The sequence below is a fragment of the Anguilla rostrata genome, chromosome 5 (assembly GCF_018555375.3).
Source record: "Anguilla rostrata isolate EN2019 chromosome 5, ASM1855537v3, whole genome shotgun sequence".
NCBI classification, from domain to species: Eukaryota; Metazoa; Chordata; class Actinopteri; order Anguilliformes; family Anguillidae; genus Anguilla; species Anguilla rostrata.
The window spans coordinates 56,895,773-56,921,009 of NC_057937.1; the positions used below are offsets into that span (position 1 = coordinate 56,895,773).

A 25,237-nucleotide genomic window follows, 5' to 3' on the forward strand; every position below is an offset into this window, starting at 1 on the left:
AACAGGGTCACTCCACTGTCAGAATAGTTTTTTTTCCTGTCAGGTGGTATTTGTGGTAGAATGTGTGTTGTGCAAAGCCAATACTGAAACACCCTTCTCATTCCGTTTTCCTGTTAGCTGTCTGTAAGTTTTATAGCTTTTATGATCAAGGTTGGACCTATTATAGACCCTGGGGTTGTTCTGTTTGCAGTGCTGGACCGCCCTTATCTCTTATCTTCACTTTTTCCGTGTCACTAAAAAATCGAGCGTGAATTGTGGCCTAACGTTGTCACACTTTTTCCAACAGTTCTCTGAGCAATTATTGATGTTCAGTGACATTGAATTTCTTAACGCTCTTAATTTCAGGACTTCCCTTTTCTCATGCGATGCACTTTAACCCTTGTATTGTCTTCATATTGCACCCTATGTCTACAGCCTCAAAACTCATGAGGTAAAGCCTCTTCATTGAATTTTGAAACCCCAAATCAATATTTTTCTTGTAGAAACAACCTGTCACTCATTCATAAATCAGTAGACAACCATTTCTCCTACCTCACAGTCCAGAGAAACTTTATTTCTTCAGTCTCTACACCACTTTCTTTCACTAAAAAACAAACATCATATGAGCTGTGATAGTTTCCGCTTAACTTTATGACTTCTGATTTCATAAATATAGGGTTAAAAATACTTATAAAGCCTCATCACCCTGATGATGTGCTGGTCTTATAAAAGCATAAAAAAAGGCATTGTTTAAATTTTTTCTAATAGTAGGGTCACTTTATACTGAAAAAAAATTAAACGTAGGGGGTTTTCACTGCTGTTGAACTCAGAATAGGGTCATTTCTGACCCAGAAGACAGCGCAAATGTCAAGACTTCAGTAAATGTTTGTTTGGAGCATAGGTTTTCTTGGTTCTTTGAGAGTCTTTACCCAGGTGCTGTCTCAATGCAGGTGTACCTCGATGCTTGTAAGAATTAGGACTTACTTTGCTGGCAGGCGTTCCTTTTAAAGAGAAAATGTAAAAATAGCTGAAAAGAATCCAAACTCTGTATCACAATGTACGACAAGGTCAGACAAATGTTTCAGACTCAAGGTTTACTTCCGTACTGATCACATAAATGTTTGAAAACTTTTTAGAGAATTATCATTTTCCAAACCAAACCAAAAGAGTACAACACATACAAAAATATATATATTTTTTAGTTTATTAAAAAACAAACTTCTGTACAAAAAGAAAGTGCAAAATACAATAAAAAAATCTACTGTACATTATATGTTCAATCTATCTGCCGCTGAAAAAAAAACAGTGATTCTGACTGGAAGTTTAAATTAAACTGAAATTACTGGAAAGAAATATTTACAGTCACATTCAGCCTGAGGTCACTGCTGCCACCTTCAGGTGACATTCTAGAACACAGTAATGCCAAGGCAACCTTCCAAAAATTTATTTTTTGAACAAATCAGTGCGTTTATACTCTCTGGTGGATGACCTGCCTTTGTGAATGTTGCTACTGGCTCTAACTCCCTCTGAGAGGGTCAAATATGTTGCACACGCAGAAACCCTCCCCAAACTGCCAAACCTATCAACAGTGCAGCAGACGTGCACATGAAAAATCATTTCTTCAGAGTATGATATCACTGACCATGACATGAGGTGAATTAACGACGACGCGATTGTTGATTTGTTTTTAAAAAAACTGAATTGGACATCCTCAATCCAACACGCAATGCTCTTCGTTAATTTGGGGGGGGGTTCGCCTGCCACACTAGCTACGTACGTAGCCAACCAGGGCCTCTCTTGCCTCGCAGCAGTAGGAGTCGGCAAACTGCAGGAGTCGTATTAACCAGTGTGGAGACACATGACCGTAGATGAGAGCGGCTATGGGTCAGGGGGCACGGATATTGCGAAGTAGGACAGGGAATTCAGCGCTGACGCAAGGCCCCTGGGCTCCATATAATGATGCACACGGGCGCCCAAAGCATTCATTTTAAATAAAGATGTGTAAGCAGGATGTTAGAAAGAAAAGCGGTCCTGTGCAGTAACCAGCTCAAGTGCTCCTAAGTGCCACAGCAACAGCGAGAAGACTGAAAGAAAATGCAGTACAACAAGCTACAATACAGTACGGCCAACGCTAATAATGCAAGCTTACTCAAGATCCACCATGTCTCCACAATGCCCAGGTCATCAGATTCATGGTGCTGAACCTTTCCCGCCTCCTGCAGGAAGTGGTGCCGGGTGGATCTCTAACCCCTGTCCACTTCCTGCAGGAGGGGGATCTATTCTGGCTCCTCTAGCATGTGGTAGTGGGTGGATCGCTAAATCTACTCTGGATCCAGGTGGATCTCTAAATCTGTTCTGGCTCCTGTAGAATTTGGTGCCGGGTGGATCTCTAAATCTTATCTGGATCCTGCAGCACAGGGGTACACAAACCTTTTTATTAAAGGTCCACTTATGAATTTTATACAAGGTCAACGGTCCGGAACAATTCCAGTTAAATGCACCGACATAAATCAACATTCATTAGTACAGTATGACGGCTTGAACTACCTAGGTTTCGTTTGAACATTGGGGGGACACATTAAGCGGGGGTGTGGGGGTCCTCCCCCAGGAAATTTTGAGCGTCAAACACTTCATTTCTTGCATTCTGGTGATTTTTAATGTACGAATTTGTGCCTTTTCTGCATAAATTTATGGTGGAAATGTCTTTATTTATGTCAACGAAAATACAAAATTCAGATTTTATTGGGGGGGGGGGGGTGGGTTCGCGTCCATTCGTCAAACTGCTGCGGTATGAGTTTTTCACAATGTCCATCGTGGAAAATCCAGACTCACAACGATATGTGGAACCGAACATGGCGAGCACATGAATGGCCACCTTCTTTCTAAGACCCTCTGAAACGGGGTTTGAATGCAGCTAGCCACGCAGTCACTTGTCACCTAGCCAATATAAAAATTCTTGGTTTTAGGTCAGAATGGTCTCACGGCATGCTTGTATCCACTCATTTGTTCAAACGCACGGAACCTCTGAAGGTTTCTTATGCTCATATTAAATTCACAGAGGCTCACGGCATGTGTTATCCGTCAGTAGCAACTATGAATGACAGAACACGGGAAACCCTCTGAAACGGGTTTTGAATGCCAGCTAGCCACGCTATCACTGGTCACCTAGCCAATATTAAAATTCTTGGTTTTAGGTCAGAATGGTCTCACGGCATGCTTGTTATCCCGGCTAGCTAGCTAGCTAACTATTGAATTGTATTCAGAACAGCAACGGGAAACCCTCTGAAACGGGTTTTGAATGCCAGCTAGCCACGCTGTCACTTGTCACCTAGCCAATATTAAAATTCTTGGTTTTAGGTCAGAATGGTCTCACGGCATGATTGTTATCCCGGCTAGCTAGCTAGCTAACTACTGAACTGTATTCAGAACAGCAGTTACTAGTATAAACGCAATCGTTCACACAAACGTGGATGAAAATGCGTCCCGTAGCCATGAGTTAAATGCGGAACGCCTATTCTACTGTCCGATGACGGGACAGTTCCGATTTGCGGGATGGTTGGCAACCGTAAATAAAGCTAGCAACAGTAACTAGAAATGTGATTCAGCGTTGTAGTCAGTTGTGAAATTGGACATTGAAAAGGGGAGGGGATATAATACCAAGTCAAAAGCGAAAGAATAATGTTGCTGTTTAAACTGCTTTAGAATGCTGGATTTTGTAGTACATTTTAGAACTGTTAAAAGGCCGAGGCGTCTCTTTACTGAGAAATAATGTCCACCCTTGAACCAATCAGAATCGAGTATTCAGCCAAGCCCTTGGCTGAATACGGTCTTTATATTTACGTTTTGACGTATTTCGTTTTGATAGAATGTCGCATGGTGGTGGGGTACCGACTGATTCAGGCAGTGAGTTGATCACACCAGTGCGCAGAAATCAGAAATCGCATTGGGTGCATTTTCGACTTTTTGACATTGGGACCAGAGTGCACGTATCCACAGAAACTGACGATGGGCGCACAGCACACACAAGTGGCTCCATGAAAGTGAAAGTCGGTTGGATGGTTAACTTGGGGTCTGCAATGCGTGTCATGTGCGCACACAAGTAAACATATAGGCTATGCACGTTCAATCGCACAACGCGCCAGACACAATAAAATATATCCCTATTAATTTACATCTAATGTGACACAGGGTCCGGTCCGGATTGATTTTCAGTTCGGACCTTGGTCCTGAGTTTTAGATCCCTGTGGTAGTATGGGCACCCCAGTGGATGCCGTACTGATGCTCCTCCTCGCAGATTCCCGCTTCTTTATCCACTCCAGCAGGACGTACCGCACCAAGAGGAGGAAACCTACAAAACAGCCACAGCGCAACTCAACTCCTCATCTCCGAGAAACCTCCATCTTTACAAACTCTCACAGTACACGCGTCTTACAGTGAAACGAGAAGGAGTTCAGTGTGAAATGTGCCTGAAAGGACGGAGTGTGGCACAGTGGGTAAGGAACTGGGCTTGTAACCAAAAGGTCGCCAGTTGATTCGGAGACATGCTGTTACCTGAGCAAGTACTGACCTGCATTGCTCAGTATATATATCCAGCTGTATAAATGGATACAATGTAAAATGCTATGTAAAAAAGTTGTGTAAGTCGCTCTGGATAAGAGCGTCTGCTAAATGCCTGTAATGTAATGAAATGTCCACGTGAAAGCTGGTTATTAAGAAAGCGTTCTGTTTAAGAATGTTGAGTGGGCAGCAGCTGTCAGATGTAGTTCTGATAAGACTATCAAGCATTTCAGTTTAATTTTAAATGTAACCATTATTTAAGGAAGCTTGTTTTAACTGCTTTTATTGTTGTATAAATGAGACTTTGGTCTCACGCTTTCTGGCTGTTGCGAACCTGTCTAGTCGCCGGGATGACCGCTGAACGAAGGGGGAGGGGGGGTGGGGGCTGGACTCACCCTGCAGGGAGTTGATGATGCAGAAGAGGAAGGTGGCGACCCGGGACGGGGGGCCGAGCAGCAGGAGCCCCAGGCCCCAGGTGCAGCCGAACAGGCAGCTGAGGCCCCAGATGCTGAGGAAGGTGATCCACTTCTTCCACTCCTTCCGCGTGAGGAGCATCTGCAGGACCAGGCTCAGCATCACCAGGCCCGCGAACACAACCGCCACTGAGAAGCTCACATTGGTGATGAAGTGGATTAGGGTGCCCCTCCAGGTGTCCTTGATCCAACACCTGCCGCGACACCGAGGCAGACAGAATTCCTAAGTATCTCATGGAATAGCTTCATCATGAGGTTGGCACTCTTAAAATGAACAATGAGCTTACTAGAGCTCTAGGGGGATTGTATAATTCCTGTGAGGAGGACTTCTTTTGGACAGTCAGCTTTTTCAGTGAGGGCAGCTCACACATGGAATAAACTTCCTACACACATAAGAAGCTGCAACACATATCGTTCATTCACAGCTTACCTGAAAGTGTGGTTAAAAGACAACCAAATGTGTGACCATGCTCTGTAAAATCCCAACATATGTGCTGTCTATTTCATGCATAACAATCTTTGTTTTAACGTATTTGTATTATGTCTGAATTTGTATTTTGTATTTGTTGTTTTTAATGTACCTGCCCAGGGACTACAGTTGAAAATTAGCCATGCTGGCTAAACTGGCACATTTACAGAAATGTTTATTGATGTGCACTGTCCCTGTAAAAATAAACTGAATAAAGTAAAGTAAAGCTTACTTACTGGAAGACTACATTAGATCGGCATTATCACTTATATCATGAAATCATTTTCAATATTTTGATACGTACGTACACACATCACATATTTCAAATATATCTTTGTTATTACACATTATTATAAATATTTTTCTGATACATTCTACATTTCCCTCCCTATTGAAGAATGCAGAAACAAAACTCTGTGAAGTGTAAATGACTTAAATTAGCCTAAATTTAAGAAGACTCACACTTCATCACTTTAAACATAAACAGGTTGCCAAAGGACTAAGCGTTGTAAATGAGGTAAATGTAAATAAAGTACTTTTCCATCCCCGACCGTACCCTCTTGAAAGCACAGCACGCTTACATTTTGTAGGGGCTGCTGATGTCATCGCTGGGTGTGATGGCTCGAGTCCCGTACACATCGTTTATGCACACAAACACGACGACGAGCAGAGCTGGGAGACCTGGCGGCCGGAAACAAAAGGCTTTAAATCCCCTGGTGCGTGAGTGAGTGTGTCGGGTTCACGGTGCATCGTCTCACAAACAGCGGGAATGTCGCTCATTCCGCTTTTATCGGAAACCCTCCGGAATGTCTGAGTGTGTCCATCTGAGTTAGTAGTGTATGTGTGTGTGTGTGTGTGTCTGTCCGTCTGTGTGTGTTTGTGTGTGTGTGTGGTGCATGTGCATGTCTATCCGTGTGTGTGTGTGTCTGTCCGTCTATATGTGTTTGTGTGTGTGTGTGTGCACGCACGGTGTGTGTGTGTGTGTGTCTGTCCGTCTATATGTGTTTGTGTGTGTGCACGCACAGTATGTGTGTGTGTGTGTGTGTGGTGCATGTCTATCCGTGTGTGTGTGTGTTTAAAGGTGTACTTAAAGTATTACAGGAGCTTTCCGATGTATTCATTAACCAGGATTAGCTGCTTCCCAGGTTTGTGAGGACCTCAAAGAATTAGCATAGCATAGCACTGCTCCACGAGCTAAGTGCTCCTCGACACAAATGAGTAATACCAGCTCTGGCTCACACACAGACACAACACAACACCGAGCGACCAGCGAGCGTGAGCTCCAAGCCCACCCAGCTCCACGCACCACACAACACAACACAGAGCGACCAGCGAGCGTGAGCTCCAAGCCCACCCAGCTCCACGCACCACACAACACAACACAGAGCGACCAGCGAGCGTGAGCTCCAAGCCCACCCAGCTCCACGCACCACACAACACAACACAGAGCGACCAGCGAGCGTGAGCTCCAAGCCCACCCAGCTCCACGCACCGCACAACACAACACAGAGCGACCAGCGAGCGTGAGCTCCAAGCCCACCCAGCTCCACGCACCGCACAACACAACACAGAGCGACCAGCGAGCGTGAGCTCCAAGCCCACCCAGCTCCACGCACCCAGCTCCACGCACCACACAACACAACACAGAGCGACCAGCGAGCGTGAGCTCCAAGCCCACCCAGCTCCACGCACCCAGCTCCACGCACCACACAACACAACACAGAGCGACCAGCGAGCGTGAGCTCCAAGCCCACCCAGCTCCACGCACCACACAACACAACACAGAGCGACCAGCGAGCGTGAGCTCCAAGCCCACCCAGCTCCACGCACCGAAGCCCAGGGCGTTGAGGACGCGGAGACGGGGGAAGGTGTCCATCACTTGGCGGATCAGCCAGAAGGCGGCGAAGACCTCGATGGCCATCCAGGCGAAGGAGCAGAGCAGGGCGTAGTGGAGGGCAGCGCCCACCACCCGGCACACGCCCTCGCTCGCCACGTTCACCAGCACGCCCGTCAGCATGAACAGGGTGCAGAGCAGGAGCAGCGCCACCGCCAGGTTGCGGTGAATGCCGATCGATGGTTTTTTCGTTCCCTCCTTTCTGGAACAAGGATGACCAAAAAAAAGCAGAAAGCCGGTGAAACAAAATGGCGGCGGCGCCTGCCGCTCTCGGTGCCTCACTTTTGAGTGTATTTTCTGCTCTTTCAACGTTTGAGATTATTTTTGACGCATTATTTTTTCAATTTGATTGTTTTTTTGACAATGTAACTTTTTTGTGCTCCTTCCTCCCTTTTCCATACCCCACAGATGCAGAAACAAACTACACAGACCCAGACAACCACAAAACACTAGAACACACACATACACAGACAAACAACACAGCTTTTTCATATCACAACGCTATACCACTTCTATCCAGCAGAGGGCAGAGTATCGCACGCAGCCACACAGCCACCGGAGGTTCAGTGCATACAGTAACCCTCAGCCCTCGGAGTCAGAACGCTGAGGCTGTACCTCAGCTCTTTGGTGTGCAGGATGATGAGGGCCACGCAGCTGCACAGGGAGATGGCGCAGCACACGGACGTGATGTACGTCAGGGCCTCCAGGTCGTCCACCGGCGAGCCGGGGTTCAGCTCCTGAGGAGAGGAGAGGATACAGAGAGAGAGAGAGAGAGAGAGAGAGAGAGAGGGAGAGAGAGAGAGAGAGAGAGGCGTTCATACAGCACCGGGCGCGTCAAAGAGACCAACTGCAACCGCGACTCAAACTCGAACGCTTCAACCGATCCAAACACGGCACAAAAAAACCAAAAAAAAAAACAATCAACCCTTCCTTCAAGGTGAACGGTTCCAGAGTAATCGGGAACAAAAAACCCGAATTTTACGCAAATTAAACAGTGATTGCTTCTCATGAGTACAAGACCAAGAGAGAAGGCTTGTGTGTTTGATGCAGGAGTCGCTCTGTTCATTAGTTTGTCTGTTTGTGGATCACAGTGCGCGTCAAAAAACTCTGTCACGTGACTGCAGCAGCATCTTTAACAAATCTCATACAAAAGCTGTACATCTTAACATCTGCATCTTAATCTGTACAGCTGTGCTTTTCTATAGATTTTTTTTTGTTTGTTTACTGACTAATTGTTAGTAAATTGTTTTATCATGGCTGTGTGTGATGTATTTGCCTGGCAGACCTCAGCAGCGGTTGTCTGTAGGTTTCAATGAATAATCAACCAATCTATCAACCAACCGACTATTCAATCAGTCAACCAACCAATCAATCAATTGATCAATCTATCAATCAATCAATCAACCAATCAATCAAAGCCAAATGCGTTTGAACAGCAGCAGTTAAACGCAAGGCTGTCACACAATCAGTGGCGACTGGTGAGCTGAAAATTGGTGGGGTGCAAAACTGTCCTTTAAACTAATCATTGATCTCAACCTGTTTTCATTAATTTTCCTTTATTATCAAGCGTGCCAATGATTGGAATAATCAAATGGCAAGTAGCCTAACACACAGCGTCTTCATACCGTGTTAGGGGGGATTAAAAATCTGTTTTAATCACCAAGTAGTCTACACTTAACAAACAAGATACACCAGTCTGTTATATACCGTGTTAGCTTTCAGAATAACCAGCAAAAACAAAACCTGCACTTCAAGATGGTTTACAATCTACGTGTTCCAGATATTTTCCATGAATACAAGTGCGGAGAAGGAAGTGCATGCTTCCGCAAATAATGTTAATTTAAAATGTGCACAATTTTGTACTGCAAATGAAAATAAATGTAGGCTATAAGGCCTAGGCTACTCGCTAAAGCCGCCTATTTGGGGAGAGCTGGCTATATATGATAGTATTGAGTAGCCTATTTTGTGGATTAATTGTATTGATACCCAGGGAAAATCAGGGGAAGTTTCCGCCACTGCTTAGTGATTAGAACGGATTTTCGCATTTATCATTTAATCTTCCTAACACAATGAGAAGAAGTCTCACTTTCCAATTGATTAGTCAGATCGTTTGCATGCTTGTTAATTATTGAAATTAATTGAAACAGTTTGAGATCAATGATTAGTTTAAAGGAAAGTTTTGCACCCCACCAATTTTCAGCTCACCAGTCGCCGCTGTCACACAGTATTTCACAGTCAGGCTGCTGCTAGCTGCAGCGCTTTTTCAGCTGGCCAGGGCTGTCCCCTGGAGAGGACATGATGGGACGTACCACCAGGATGGCGAAGTAGGTCAGGTGGTCACAGCGGCACTCTGTTTCCTCCTGTCTCCTGATCGTGTTGCACCCTTCGTCTCTCCAGGTTACATTGGTAGGGTCTGCATAATACGCAGAGATACGTAACTCCAGTAAAATTACATTCAACCTGACATTACATTCTAAATATTTTTATTACATACAATATAATTTTCCTTTAGGGATACGTGTGCTCTATTAAAATGTATCTCAGTAATTAATTTAATTTAATTTAATTTAATTTAATTTAATTTAATTTAATTTAATATTTTATTATTTTGTTTACCTTTCTTTGTGTCCCAGAACACACATTTGGTCGATTCATTTTTCTGTCAAAGAACAAAGAAACAAATAATTAAATACTTTGGTTTCACCAGAAGATGGCGCCATTGTCTTGCTTTGCCCACATTTGCGTCAGCTCGTACCGCATGCACCGAATCATCGTCGTGTCTGACCTTCTGATTGATTTTCACATTCCTGTTTTCAGAGAACCCGGTCTAGGCCCACATATGTTATGCACAGCTCTAGGCCCACATACGTTATGCACGGCAGACCCAGATCTGGCAGATCTACCATTTGAACCAGACCTTTTCGTTTTCGCACCAGAGAAACGCTGGCCTTTTGAAGTGGTTTCTTTTTTTTTGCGCCAAAGCGCCACGTTACAGTGCGAAAAGAAGCCGCTCCGCGTTTCTGAAAGCGGGACGTCCTTCCCCTCAGGGCTTTCTGGAGCTGCACCACCCTGGCAGCGTGGGTTTCGCTCCTCTCCGTCTGCAGGGTGTGCGGGGTGAGAAGGCGTGTTCTGGTTTCACACAGAGGTGCGAGCACCACAGTAAACACGTCGGAATTTCTCCGGACTTTCCCCAGCGGCCTGCGGCGAGGGGCCATCGAGCGTCTGAACAACCTTCTTCAACTAGGAGCAATTTATTTATTATTATTATTATTATTATTATTTATTTTTATTTTTCTTTTCGTCAAAAATATTCCGTGCCCGAAATACGGTGGCTGAATGGATCCAAGTCACGGCCTAATTTCGAATATCCGATGGACTGCGTTGTGGCCTCGTCGTCCCCTGCCGATTCGGGGGAGATCGAAGGCCTCTGCGGTTCTTCCCCTGAATGTGGCCAACCGGCTTCTTCTCACACCACAGCCCACAGCCCAAAAAAAAATACTATATAGCCATGTAAACATGGGGCATTGTGGTTTAACGGTGAGGGAACTGGGCTCGTGACCTAAAGGTGCGGCACAGCCGCTGTACGCTTGAGCAAGGCACTTAACCTGAATTGCTTCAGTACACACAACCAGCTTATACAGATGAATACTATGCAAAAAATGCAAAAGTTGTGGAAGTTGCTCCGGATAAGACTGTCTGCTAAACGCATGTCATGCAAATTAACATACAACACTAGCAATAATAATAATGAGAATCCTATTTAGGTGGCCACGTTCCGTCCGCCCCCCCGGCGCGGTCGACGCACACTCACCGCCACCGGCCCGTGATGGAAGACGATCTTGACGGGATCGGGGAGGTTGGCGATGACTCTGTTCTCCACGGAGATGCCCACCACCCCGTCCAGTATCCTGTCCTCAGGGCCCTGCGGGATGGGCACAAGCAGTGTGAGGCCCCCCCGGCAACGACCCCAGCGATGACCACAGGCCAGCCTCTGTCCCCCCGGCAATGACCCCAGCGATGACCCCAGGCCTGCCTCTGTCCCCCCGGCAATGACCCCAGCGACGACCCCAGGCCTGCCTCTGTCCCCCCGGCAACGACCCCAGGCCTGCCTCTGTCCCTCCGGCAACAACCCCAAGGCTGCCTCTGTCCCCCCCAGTAACAACCCCAGGGCTGCCTCTGTCCCCTTGGCAACGATCCCAGGGCTGCCTTGTCCCCTTGGCAACGACCCCAGGGCTGCCTCTGTCCCCCCCTGGCAACAACCCCAGCGACAACCCCAGGGCTGCTCTTACCTGGAACAGCGTGTTTTCCGCGTAGTATGTAAACACCACGGTGGCTCCTCCCTCCTCACTGGGCACCAGAGAGGGGGGCAGCCAAACAGAGACCGGCGGTGGCTCATTTCCTAGGGGCTTCTTTTCAGGGGCCTGTGTACAGTCCACACACACACACACAAACACACACACACAGACACACACACACACCAACTGTTTAACAGCAGCGACTGCATGGCTTCCTAGCCCCCCTCACAGAGCCCGAACCAGACAGAGCCAGAATCACCGCTTAACGAGCGACACCATTCGTTGAGACACGCCCCTCACTAAAAGGAAGCCTGCCATATGTTTAAAAATTGAATTCATTTTCTTTGTTTTAACACCGGAACCTGATACAGTGCACATAGCAGACTGTGATGCGTCAATGTGAAAGAGCACACCGCAGTTCATTGCGTCACATGCACAGCACAGTGCTTCCTCTGTTATTGCATATTTGTCACACTGAATGGTTTCAGATCATTAGACAAAATGTAATATTAGACAAAGGGAACCTGATTAAACAAAACCCATTTAAAAAAAAAAAAAAACATTTAATTTATTTAATGAAAAACGTTATCAAACACCTATATCACCCATGTGAAAAAGTAGTTTGGGAACCATCGGTCTCACCTGAATATCGACTTTGAGGCCCTGAAACCCCTCCTCCAGTTTCTTGGTGGAAACGTGAGCGCACGGCAGGTCCACCTGTCCAATCACACCTGACCTGAGGGCCAACTGTTCGATTCTGCGGGGAGAGCCCAGACAGAGGGGGTCAACACGGTACACACCTCTCCATTCCATAGGGCAGCGAGGGGCTGTCTCCTCGTGCTGATCCTGGATCAGTTAAGAGTTTCCACACAAGGGTAACAATGAAGCCGCTTTTCCCCCGCATGGTACCGGCTCAACTCCACTCCACTCGCTTTTGGTACCAGGTACTTCGTTTTCCACTGCAGATAGTACCCCCGTCAATGCAGCTGGTCGTCACAGCGACGCCGCATGAAACTGCCGTCTCTGACCAATCAGTGGCCACCAGTATTTTCATGTCACCTTTTGGTAATCGCCTCAGCTCGCTTGGAACCTCGACGGAGGTGACACCAAAAAAAGTACCAGGTACCAGGTACTATCCACAACTTTTTGCCCGATGGAAATCCAAAAACGGTCGAGTAGAGTCGAGTCGAGTCGAGCTGAGCCGGTACCATGTGGTGGAAAAGCGACTCAAGGGCAGGGTGAGGTGACCTGGAATCAGTGTCACCTTTATCTGCAGTCCCAAGAATTCAGACATCGAGAAAGATTGCGCAGCTAAGCCATTACCCATTCACGGTATCATTCTCAGTTGCCCAGAAACGAAATGTAATCATTAATCTCGCATGGAGTACAAAGGATATGCAAAGTAGGTAACCCAGATGTTTTTGTAAAGGGACTTCCGTGTGACTCAAAATGCTGATAGTTCGACTGAATCACGCTCTCGGGTTGAGGCGGCATGAAGAGCTCATACTGTCGTACATACTTTTACTGAACATGCTTTCGGACTCAACGCGCCCCGATGCTGTACTGCACTAGGACCGTCTGTATTTAACGCTGTGTAGCTGAAACACGACAAGAAGCCCGTGCATTCACGGGACAGTACGTCTTTATATCTGCCAACGCCCATTCTATTACTTGCTGCGAATGAGACAGCTTCCTGTTTGCCGGCAAAAGCTCAGCATTTCACTCCGACCTGACGATGCTCACCACATACCTGGAGACGCGAGGTGGCTAGAAGTGTTATCTGATCACTTCCTGTTTACGGCTTATCAAAGCCAAAGAGAGCGCCAGAAAGGACCGTGAGGACATGCTGACGGGGGGTTGGGGGTTGGGGGTTGAGGGGTGGGGGGGTGGGGAGTAGTGGGGGAGGTACTTACAATTGTGCATGATGTTCAGCGCACAAGTCTTTATCTGAAAAGACAAAAAAAAAGGGGGGGGGGGGGTAAAAGTGAGTCAAACTCCTCAATTCACAGTGGCATTTAATTTCATATTGCTGCAGTGGCACCACCGCACTGGGTACACTGGGTACTGGCGGCGGGGATGGAATCGAAATTTGGATGGAGCAAAAAAACCAGGACTGGAGCCCCCTGTGCAGCCCCTGCGTTAAAAAGAGAAGCCTTGCTTACAGCAGTCCTCCGGGTTTCCAAAGAATGTGTAGGATTCCTGAAGTCGTTCCTCCATGACATCGCCTTTTATGCTCCCGTTCGAAATTCCGAAGGTTCCAGAGGCTTTGGCATTGTCCTCTCGGGACAGGGAGGAGCAGCAGGACTGCTGGAGAGCCGAGGTCTTGCACAGGGTGTGGTTCTCCCCTCTGACCTCCACCTGCAGGAGGTCCAGGAGGGGCTCCCAGTACACACAGAACGGGCTTTCCCCTTTTCCCAAAGTCACTGGGATCGTAGAGGAATTCTCGCATGTTCCCATGATCCTCCCCTGGATGGACAGAGTGGTCTCATTGGCCGCCACGGTGATGTTGCCACACCCCTTGCTCACGTCGAACCAGAGATTTCCGGATGTTCCGTGGATCCATTTCCCACACATCTCAAAATCGCTCATCATTTGACTGGCTCCTGTAGGGAAACAAACACAACCAACATTGAAAAATGACGTACATGATTATAAATAAGAGCAGTCAGTCACATTCATGGAAAAAGCAAACATCACGTTATACATGTCTGACGTATCTTTGACATTGTACTATCCTTATATTCTTGCATGCACTATAGTCTCGTGGGTCATTAACACAGTGTAATGGACTTCCATATCTCACCCTGTCCAAGTAGGGCCAGAATAAGAGCCAGCTTCAAGAGCCCTCTTGATTGGTCGCTCTCCATTGCAGCAGAATGACCTCTGACCTCCTGCAAGAATCAAGGCAAACAGCACATCTCCGTCAGTCTTCTGCAGTCTGTACACGGTACTTTGTGTCACACGCTTAATTTAATGGGCGGGCTGAGGGCCCAATGGCATCTGCAAGGAAGTCAGTAAGGACAGATGTAGTCTCGCAAAAGGGCCTGCACAAAAAAACGGAATCATTTGTAGCCCTTGTGTCCATGGCAACAGGCTCCAGCAGTTCCATTCTGTCTAGCATTGGTGGTTCAGTGGTAGAATTCTCGCCTGCCACGCGGGAGGCCCGGGTTCGATTCCCGGCCAATGCAAAAGCTCATTTTGCAGTCTTCTTCCCGTCAAACATCTGAAGAATCACCGCCCCACCAGACCCTCTCACTCAACTCCAGCTCCTAGTCCAGTTGCCGATCATCTACTGCAAATTACTGCAAATTCCTCCTTCTTGGCCTCCCTGCCATCCTCCACCACCAGATCTCCACCATTCGTCTGATCCACAATATCCCCAGACTCAGCCACGTCACTCCCCCCCACTGCATCTGCTGATTTCACTAATTAGTTCCCTCCTCTCCGGCTGAAGGAGTGTGAAATTAGTGAAATCAGCAGGTGATTGGCTGGAATAAAAACCTGCATACTCTCGGCCTCACATGATTGGGCACAAGAACAACAGAGGAGGAGGAGCTACCAGTACCTGCCCAGCAGCCCACTAAAACAGGATCTTTGAAGGATGCCGTTTCTGTGGTCTTGCCGCTAGACGCCGCACTCGATGGACGCTGGAATGCATACACACTTTCACTTTCGGCGCACGCAGACACAGCTCTTTCCAAAGTGAATATTTAACCCTCCTTGATGACTCACCTCACACAAATTGTCGTGAGAGCAAACACTCTTTCCCTGCGTTATATGAGAGTCCACACACTGTACTTTGTGTCACACGTTTAATTTAATGGGCGAGCTGGGGGCCCGATGGCACCTGCAGGGCGAACAGTAAGGACAGACTTTCAGCAGGCCGTTCGGCCTTGCAACACGGCCTGCATAAAAACGGAATCATTTGCAGCCCTTGTGTCCATGGCGACCGGCTGCAGTGACACTGTTCCGTCAGGCATTGGTGGTTCAGTGGTAGAATTCTCGCCTGCCACGCGGGAGGCCCGGGTTCGATTCCCGGCCAATGCACATGCTCCTTTTGCAGTCCTCCTCCGGTAAAACATCTGGCGGATCAGCCCGGCCCCAGGCTCAGACCATGTCACTTCCCTTCTCATAAAATACACCGTTCTGCTGCCTCTGGGAGTCTGGCACATCCCCCCCCAAACGAGCCTGCTCTTCCAGGTCACATCGCCTGTCTGTTCTCATCCCCAATAGTGCAGTCAGAACAGCAGAAAGCCGGCCCATCTTCTAACACAGACTGAAGACTCATCTCTTTACACTGCACAATGGCTCCCCTGATCCACTTTAGATAACCCTTTATTTTTTCTCTCTGTTTCACTGGATTTCCTCTGAGATAATGTTACAGATGTTTCCTGTATAAAGCTCTCTACTTGTTGCAATACAAAATAGTTGTTTGTTAGGTCAATAATAACACTGATCGATTATAAATGGTGCCTCTGTGTCTTCTTAGGTAATGCCGCATTTTTTTGTATTCCAGAGAGTAACATTGATGTTCCCCACTACTGTACATCGCACTGGACATGAGCATCTGTGATATTATTGCAATGTAATGTAACGTAACGTAGCATAAATGCTACCTGCGGACAAAATGACCGTCCCACTGAGCCCCACAAACCCATGTGGAAGACCACTTTGATAAAAACATGTTCAACACTGTGGCAGGACAGCTAGACATGAAAGAAGCTAGAAGTGTGTGAAAAGAGCTATTTTGGTTCAGTGCCGTTGGGGTGGCCAAAGTATTCTTTAGCTGACTGTCTAAAAATACCCAGCCTTGGTTTTGTTCTTGGGCTGAAGTCTTCCTGTTCTAAGCTTCACTGTAAGCGTAGACCAATACTTTACTTGTTGATGTTCTCTGTTCATATTTGGACTTGCTATAACGGTAAAGGCTTTTAAATGGAATCATGCCACGACTTGCCAAGGGCACCTTGGATTTATGTTCATGCTAAAGCAAAATTATTGTTTTTAGGATTTTTGTTTATTTGTTTGTTTGTTTTTCTGTTAGATCTCAACTCTTCCTTTAACATAGACAGACGTTAAATGCTATCTTTGTCCCAGAAATTGATGCAATTATAATGTGGAATGCACTGGAAAAACGGCAAAAAAGTACAAAACATAGTCCTGTCCTCCTGAAGCACAACTATCTCAACAGTTCCCCGAATATCCATAAACCAAAAACATAGAGGCAAAAGAACTAGATTAGTTTGAAGATAAATCTTCTGTTGTATGCAATGTTTAGAATGGCTATTCACTTGCTCATTTTGCCAGTCTTGTTCACCCTGCTTATGGCTGTAGTGTTACATGGACACAGCTACTGCAGCTAGCCTAGCCTAAGCCAAGGTACTCTGCTGTATAAAATATGAACAGGCACAGAAATGAGAGTTTCTGAACTCCCCCATACATAGCCCTGATTGGCCAGTAACTCTAGTCATCAATGCCTTTTAAACAGGGATGGTAGTGTAGTACATGGGTTGGTTAGGAAACTTGACTTACTACTAAGAGGTTGCAGGTTTAATGTAGGTAGGACACTACCACTCGTTCCCTTGCGTGCAGTATTAAAGTTGCAGCAGGAAAAATCCAGCTGAATTAATGAATTAATTACACGAAGAATATAAGCTGTGTATGTTGCTCTGGACAAGACTGCTTTTGTCTGCTAAATGGAAAATATAAATAAACTCAAGTTAAAAGAGTACTCATTTTCCAAATGAAAACCGGAAAAGTTCAGTACATTGAGCAATGGCACAATTCACATATTATTTTGTAATTCTTCAAGTATTTCAGTGAAAACTGTACAGAACTCCGTACAGAGTAGGCTGAACTTTACTGTAACTTTACAATAGACTTTATTTTAGTGTTAAAATAACAACCAAGAACTCCTTGCAGGATTCACAGATTCACTTGGGAATGTAACACAATAACTGATGCCCCTGAGATGTTGGCCCTGTCTTGATAATGGAACAAATTCGATTAGCCTCCAAGGTCATCAGCTGATGCTCTACATACATGAGGGGCGCCATACCCATACTCTCCACCAGGGGTCTCAAACACCAGTCCTGGAGAGTCCCAGCGTCCGCAGGATTTTGCAGTTCAACAACAGCTTCCAGTCAGTAGGCAGTTCAAGCCTTTGGAAACATGGTGCGGGGACGCTTCAGGAAATCAATGACTTAAATTATGCACTTAAGCACGTATACACACGGCCATCCAGAATTTGAGTTTGAGGTCCCTGCTCTACAAAAAAACTAGAAGTCAGTTTCAAAGGCCTACACTGCAGCCAACAGGACGGCCCCTGCCTACCTACAGGACATAATTCCCAACACACCAGCTCGACCATTCCACTCTGCTGCAGCAGGGTAACTTGTACTCCCTGCCATCCGGGTGAACGGTTCTTGCTTGTCCCGACCACAAAGCTTCTCCGCCCTAGCTCCCCAGGGGTGGAACGAACTCCCCGATTCCTCTACGAACCATTCGGTCAATGCCCATTTTCCACCGTGGTCTGAAGACGCATCTCTTCAGACTGTACCCGGACTAACTCTGACACTACTCTGACTTACTCTCAATCTCGGATCACTGTCTTATATCTTGTATCTTGATCTTCTAGCATTTTTATGTTACACACGTATCTTCATCTAGCACTTTCATGTTGTACTATCATCTTGATATTTCAGCTCATTATCATGTCTCTTGTAATCACGCCTCACTTCTAGTTTGACTTGCCACATAATTGCTAACTTAGCCGATGCTTTCTGCGTGAACTAGACTTGATGTTCATTGCTACGGATAACTGATACTTAATGAGAACTGCACCTTATCAGATTTGTGCTCTGCAGTTGTTCCAATGACCTCCGGTATGTATTTATTGTACATTGCTTTGGACAAAACCGCCTGCCAAATAAAATGTAATAATGTAATAAAAAAAGGATCTAGACGCACAAGGCAACTATAAAATTCTTAGTGCTGCATCAACTCTTGTTTATAGTCCAGTAGGGACCAAATTAAATGTTTTGACTCTATTAAAGGTGAAAGTTCTCAAACAGCAATAGTTTTACATTGAACAGTTTACAGTGGAAGTGAAACTAGAACTGAACACTCACACACACACACACACACACATACATATCAAAAGGAAGGCTATCGCATTCTGACCACACACAGCAGACTGCCGGATACAAGATCGGAAGGGTGCTTTGGATAAGCGATGATAGCGCGCTTTATCTTGTGAGTTTCTCGGCCCCGTCCGGTCACCGCGGGACATGTATCCACCACGGCGCTGTTTCAGCCTGCCACCGAGCTCCCGCAGATAAGAGAAATGGGGAAACAGTGACGACCCATCAGCTCTCACAGAACATAAGATTTTCCAAAAAAGTCTCTAGCATCTGGGCTGTGAAGTTCACCCCCCCCCACACCCCCCAATTAAACGGATGAAAACAAAACCAATTTCTGGCAGTGAAGTTGGTCTTGCAACCTAAAGGTCACAGGATAGATTCACGGGTAAGGACACTGCCGTTATACCTTTGAGCAAAAGCATGCATTGCTTCAGTATATATACAGCTGTATAAATGGATGCTATGTAAACGCTATATAAAAAAAGTTGTGTAAGTCACGCTTGATAAGACCGTCTGCTAAACGCCTGTAATGCAATGTAATGTAATTTTGAACAGAGGATAGACCCACATGTGCACTGCAGGCTGAGCTCCTCCAGTGTTGTTAACAGTCATACGTTATTGCATGTCCTTGCATGCAAGGGGCTAAACTTCAGAATGCATTTTTCACACATTTTCACCAGGTAGAAACTCATCCACCCTTTCCCAAGCCCCACCCCACCCCCTCGCCCCCCACACCCACCTCACTCACAGGACAAAAAGCACCTTAAAAATTCAGTGCTGATGCTGTCTGCAGCACTGCAGGCAACACACAAGCCTGGGTTCGGAATCTAGGGTTAACTTTCGCTAGCAAAAAAAAAAAATAATAAAATGTAAAAAAAAAAAAAAATTGCTTAACTTCCCAGTACGCGCGCACACTGAAGGGAATTTTTATTTGAGCTCGGAGGAGACACACCCCTTTCAACTTCCCCTTGCGACTCCTGTTCTATTGTCCCGCTCGCGTCTCGCTGTGGTAAAGAATGTTCCTATTCTGCTATTCTAACGGGGGGGAGGGGGGGGTGAGGGGAGAGGGGAGGGGTGGGGTGGGGTGGGGGTGGGGGCAGGGCGGGCACCACCTGACCTTCGGCTGGGTGCCTTCTCCTCTTGCATTCCATTACATTACATTACATTCATTTGGCAGACGCTTTTATCCAAAGCGACGTACAAAAGTGCATTTTCATGATCGTAGACAACTGCTGAACACGGGTTCAGTAAGGTACAATTACTTATTTTGTACAGCTATTTCTAGCCGAGAACAATGAACACTATCCTGGTCTAACATTCCTGCACCGAAAGGGCTCTAAGCTCGCTTTAACAAAAACGTGGCGAACGTGCGACAGCGTCAGCCCGAGGCCTCCAGATGAACCCACTGGGGCCACGAACTGTGGCCCGGGGACCGTCTGTCGTCTTCGCCACACACCGCTGAAATACGTAAGAGTCCAGAAGCTTCTGCAGAACTGCGCACGTCCGCTCGTTTCGGGGCACTGCCTGCCGCTCCGATGCGGTCTACCCTCAGCTGCGTCGAGAAAAAAAAAACCACCTCTGTTGCATGCAATAGCGCACGCACTCCGAGGCCCTGAACTTACAAGCATGAACTCTGCTCACCAACAAAATTCTGGCATTGACTCACACCTTTTTGAAAAATTTCAAGGCAGGTCGTTCGCTCTTTGCAGATCTGCGCACGTGACCTAAAAAATGTGCCTCACTCATCTCAATAATGACTGTTCTGGCACTATTATGTCTACCTGACTTGATGCTTGACTGCAGAAGACAGCGCGGGTGAAAATTCACACTACAGCTGTTGAGCGATTATGGCATTGCAAAAGGTGGATGCTTCAGCGATGGTAGATTGCCCATACTTGCGATGTGAACTGCCTTCAGTTTTGAGGTGCTGGCCAACAAATTGCGCAAACTCTATTTTCACAGCACCCTTGTTAAGTCAGGCACAATAGACGCGTCTAGTAAGGGCTTCTGAGAATAAAGGTGCTCGCCAGAAACATAAACCGGGTTCAAGACAGGTCGCTGGGTTTGAACCTGGGCAAGTGGCAGGGATCTCTAAACTCCAGTGCTAGAGCAGAGCAGAGTCCGCAGGTTTTGTGGTTTCATTCCAATCGGCAGCCTGTTTATACCTAGGAAGTGGTGTACGCGGAGTCTTAGCTGAAGTGCTCAAACACACCATAAGCCAGCAGTCGCTGTCTGCCACCTCTAAGAACAAACAGCACAGTAAATGCACAGTCAATAAAATCAACAGTACACAGATGTTATAGCACAAACACTGAAGCAATTCAGGTTAAGTACCCTGCACAAGGGGTACAACAGCAGTGCTCTACCTAGGAATAAAGCCCACAACCTGTAGGTTACAAGTACAATTCCCAAAGCAGTATACCACACAGCCTCCCCAAAATAGCACGGTGGAGATTTCAAGGCTGCAATTACAGAATATAATAGTCGCTGCTTTGTAAGCAAGTGCATCACCGGTCCTTTTCTTTTCTGCTTTTCGCACTGGGTAAAATAAAACCGGTTAAAATATAAATATATCCTTCATACAAATTATGAGATGACTTTTGTTTGACTTTTGTTATCTTGATGAGCACCCACAGAGAACAATGTCATCGTTGAAATGAAAAGCTATCTGACTCAATCCAGCATGTGCCCTTGGCCGACTTCAATAAACTTCCCCTGGAGTTATAAGAAATACCACAATGTAAACTACCCTAACCCCGATTTACCCTTTCTAAACTAATCTTGGATTTCAGTTGGTGTATCGCAGGTGTAGTATCAACAAACCAGCACAGCTAAGACAGGAAAACCAAGCTAACGAAAGAGATACAACATGTCATATCCTCGATTTGTGAGTGCTGAAAGACGGCACTCAGAAACGTCGTAGCGAAGTTATATGCTAACTGTGTTATAATCAGCGAACACTTCGGGGTATGGGTGATTCGTTCGGACTTAAATCGTTCACTTTGTTTGTGGCCCACCGAATTAAAATAGCCATACCCATGCACATACAATATAATTTCAACATTAAAAGACAGCGCAAATTTGATTCGCAGAATAAGTGCTATATTAGGCTACGAAGTGATGTGCACGGAGTTATTAATTACCCACGCGGTTAAGAGGCGTTTGTGATAAGTGCTGCACAAGCGTTTACGTTGGCCGAGCTGTTTAGAGCACCTACCGCAATAATGTTATCGTCGGTCGCAATTGTCCAGAAGTTTTTAAAAACTCTGATTACGCATCACCGGCAAAAAGCCTATGGAAATTTTAGTTACTGTTGCAGACGCGCACACTTTGTCGCTGCCGTAACGCACGACTTAAAAACATAGTAACGTGAACGTATTGTTCTCTGCTACCACCTGCATCACTAAACACAGTATCGTTGTCTGTAGACTTTCTCGAACTGCGTGGACTCTGAACTTTCTGGTCGTACAGGTGGCAAGCTAAATTGCTCCGTGTTTCAGCACCTGCCAGTAAAAACCTTAAAAGTTCGGTTTTCTATAGGCCTAGCTACGAACGGATTTTGAGGCGGTATTTACGTCTTTTTATCTCAATAACATGTTCCATGCGATCATTAAAATTGGAATGTGGAGTTATTTCCCTATTCCAAAAATTCAGGAACGGTAAGTGTTGGCCAATGGCTATGTATCATGTCAGTCATAAATCATAGAATTTCGCCGCCCTAGCTTGTAAGCTACTCACTTGCGGGGCTGGACAAATGAACAGAACCGCGGTTATTACAGATAAAGGTGATAACCGTTGCGTTACCCTGGCGACGTTTGCACCTCTTAGCCATCAAGGCTAAGTTCCACGATCGTTAAGCAGGGTGACAAGATTAGTTTAAAGATAAACCAAGGAAAGTGCTCCGAACTGTTCACGCTCACTGAAGACCATGCAGCCTAATGTCCCGACAACCAAAGGCAATGCTTCAAAAAGAAAAACTGCATCAAAAGTACATAATGTAAATTAATAAATGAATCAAATGTATAAAACGACAAAGGCGCAACTGCCGAGACACAAAAACGGACATCGTGATCGTTGCTTATCTTGAGCAGAGAAATAACACCCGCGTCGAAAAGAAACATTGTATAAAACCTGTGCTAGCCGTGTTCGCTTAAGATATAAAACATTTGTAAATTATTTGTCACATTCAGAAAGGTACTGTTCAAAAGATTAAATTCAAGTCTATACTTTCCGTATAATAATAATAATAATAATAATAATAATAATAATAATAATAATAATAAAGCACAATATGGTTTGAAGTCGGTAAAAGAATAAACACAATCTATGTTATAACAAATAATGGTGATTAACCAGTTTTACTGTCATTTTTCCGAGAGACTAGTATGAAGCAAGGGGAATTTTACCTTCTTGAATGCTCCTTATCTGTACACTGCAGTGTGCTACCGTCGAGGGCGAGTATTTCTTTGTGCGTTCCAGGAAGTGGTCCACTTCACACTATAGCCAACACGACCGAAATGCGCCGCTTTCTCTACTCGACTTATTTGTCAGTTAGAGCCAGAAGACTCACTAAACGAAAAAATAGCATGTGAAACAGGCTTCGTCGTTTAAGTGCACTGAACTGCGTTGGCGGCATTTTCTCACGCAAGACAGCTGGTCACGCGTTTGGAGACTCCGGGCTTTTGAAACGACACCTGCCACTCTCAAACCCTGCTGCTGCACCAGTGGGTACTGTCCTATGACAGCACTGGCGTGATCCTTCATCTCTACATAACCAAGAGAGAGAGAAAAAACTTGGCCGGGGGCTATGTCTGCCTGACCAAGGTGTGTGCGTCTGGCTGCCTGCGAGCACGTGACACAAGATTGGTATTTAAATAAAAACTGAATGAAGGAGGGACGTTGGCATGAAAGCACAGTTAAACACAATTATATCCGTATTCGTAAATAACTTTTTGTTATCGTCATTTACGCCTGTTGGGTTATTTGCACGCGTTGGTGGCACGACGCTGAAGTGTCGTTCGCAACGAACCTAAACGTTCTCCAAGAAATTGTTCTCTTACTGTACATACTGCGTTCCGGTAGATTGGCAGAACAGCAGCCTTAGAGAAAAAAAAAATCTCATAACAGCAAGTAATAAAAATACAGCCTTCGTGTTGCATTTGACCTTCATAACAGAGTCTGAAGAGACCCGCAGTTGTGCAGGAGTCTCGCGTAAGGCAATATATTCGAGAGCAGGAGGTGGGATGGTGTTTTTTTTTTTTTTTTTTTAAACGGCAGACTGGGATGCACCTGGTTTCTTTCTGCCTTCTGTGGCCTTTGCCAGTGCCTCAGGTTAACAATACGTCTTTGTTTGTGTGTGTGTGTGTGTGTGTTTATAAGCTGTGTATAAGCTCAGTGCTGTGCGTGTGCCATGCACGCGCGCATGCGTGTGTTTGCAGGAATGTGGAGGCGTGGTCCAGTTTTATTTCGAGGGAAGGTGGCAGCGTAGGTGGAGAACGGGTTTGGCCCACTCCACTCCACTCCACTCTACTCCACTCCACAGACACTGCAAGGTGTCTGGTTGAGGCCGGAACCCGAGGACCATGGCAAATCGTGATGACAGGAGGGGGCGGGGGTTGCTGCGGATATCTGACCTCTCTCTCTCCAATTAGAGTGACAGCACTGTAAGGGAGGGGGTAGGGTAAATGGTGTGGGGGCTTGAGGGGGGTGGGGGTGGGGGGCTGAGGGGGTGCAAACCACGCAGAGATATCATACCTCAACGACTAGGAGTGTGAAACAAACTTGACAAAGGGGGGGTATATCTTTGTGCTGATCTCCAGGACAACGTATCCAGCATACGATATATATAACGACCTCACAACCACTCGCCTTGACGTGTGGGAGGGCAGGCGAACTCAGTTTAGCGGTTTCATTTCAACACCATGATAGTATCTGTGCTGCTACAAAAGGAAGGCTGCACCCCCCCGTCCCGCCTCTGCCTTTGCTTTCTGTTACTCTTACTTACCAGGGAGGTGTTTGCGCAGGTGGCCATAGTTCATTCGATCGCCGATTGCCTGGCAGCTGAAATTAGAGCAGAACTTTCCCCCCTGGTCTTGGCATTTGTCCTCCTCCTCCTCCTCCTCCTCCTCCTCGTCGCCAGAAGCTTTTGGTTTTGCGCCAGTTAGTTTTTCCACTCCTACGTTACCTTTACATTGACTTACATTTTTATTTTTCTCTCACATTCACACGTATTATGCGTTTCCTTCGTTGACCTTTATTTTGTTAATGAACTCTCCCCGTCCCCGTCATGGGGGCGACATAGCTCAGGAGGTAAGACCGATTGTCTGGCAGTCGGAGGGTTGCCGGTTCAAACCCCTGCCCTGGGCGTGTCGAAGTGTCCTTGAGCAAGACACCTAACCCCTAACTGCTCTGGTGAATGAGAGGCATCAATT

At 46.2% G+C, this 25,237-nt stretch overlaps 1 protein-coding gene and 2 non-coding genes across 7 annotated transcripts; 2 read left to right on the forward strand and 1 right to left on the reverse strand.

Moving 5' to 3' along the window:
* Positions 1-1,167: 1,167 nt before the first annotated feature.
* On the reverse strand, positions 1,168-23,644 carry LOC135255752 (adhesion G protein-coupled receptor G3-like). Of its 5 annotated transcripts, none has more exons than XM_064337318.1 (15): positions 23,213-23,644; positions 14,471-14,558; positions 13,830-14,270; positions 13,581-13,614; positions 12,310-12,424; positions 11,662-11,793; positions 11,184-11,294; positions 9,989-10,031; positions 9,682-9,785; positions 7,988-8,109; positions 7,309-7,574; positions 6,060-6,159; positions 4,932-5,203; positions 3,089-4,327; positions 1,168-2,861 (listed from the first exon to the last, which is right to left on the reverse strand). In XM_064337318.1, exons 2-14 carry the CDS (start codon positions 14,532-14,534, stop codon positions 4,188-4,190), a joined length of 1,944 nt encoding a protein of 647 aa, XP_064193388.1. In that variant the 5' UTR covers positions 14,535-14,558; positions 23,213-23,644; the 3' UTR covers positions 1,168-2,861; positions 3,089-4,187. The 5 variants fall into 5 exon arrangements, with proteins under 5 accessions (XP_064193388.1, XP_064193387.1, XP_064193385.1 ...); XM_064337317.1 differs by having other exon boundaries at positions 7,309-7,567; positions 7,975-8,109; XM_064337315.1 differs by having other exon boundaries at positions 1,168-2,916; positions 3,145-4,327; positions 7,309-7,570; positions 7,975-8,109.
* On the forward strand, positions 14,785-14,855 carry trnag-gcc (transfer RNA glycine (anticodon GCC)). Its single transcript has one exon. It is a non-coding gene; the product is annotated as a tRNA-Gly (tRNA).
* On the forward strand, positions 15,644-15,714 carry trnag-gcc (transfer RNA glycine (anticodon GCC)). The gene has a single exon. It is a non-coding gene; the product is annotated as a tRNA-Gly (tRNA).
* Positions 23,645-25,237: the final 1,593 nt, after the last annotated feature.

What these genes read in the sequence shown, in the direction of transcription:
- LOC135255752 (XM_064337315.1), bottom strand. Translation starts at nt 14,534, where the DNA reads ATGGAGAGCGACCAATCAAGAGGGCTCTTGAAGCTGGCTCTTATTCTG. An exon ending in CCTACTTCGCCATCCTGGTG is followed by an intron (nt 8,110 to 9,681) that starts GTACGTCCCATC and finishes TCCTCTCCTCAG; the next exon opens with GAGCTGAACCCCGGCTCGCC. An exon ending in ATCAGCAGCCCCTACAAAAT is followed by an intron (nt 5,204 to 6,059) that starts GTAAGCGTGCTG and finishes GTGTCGCGGCAG; the next exon opens with GTGTTGGATCAAGGACACCT.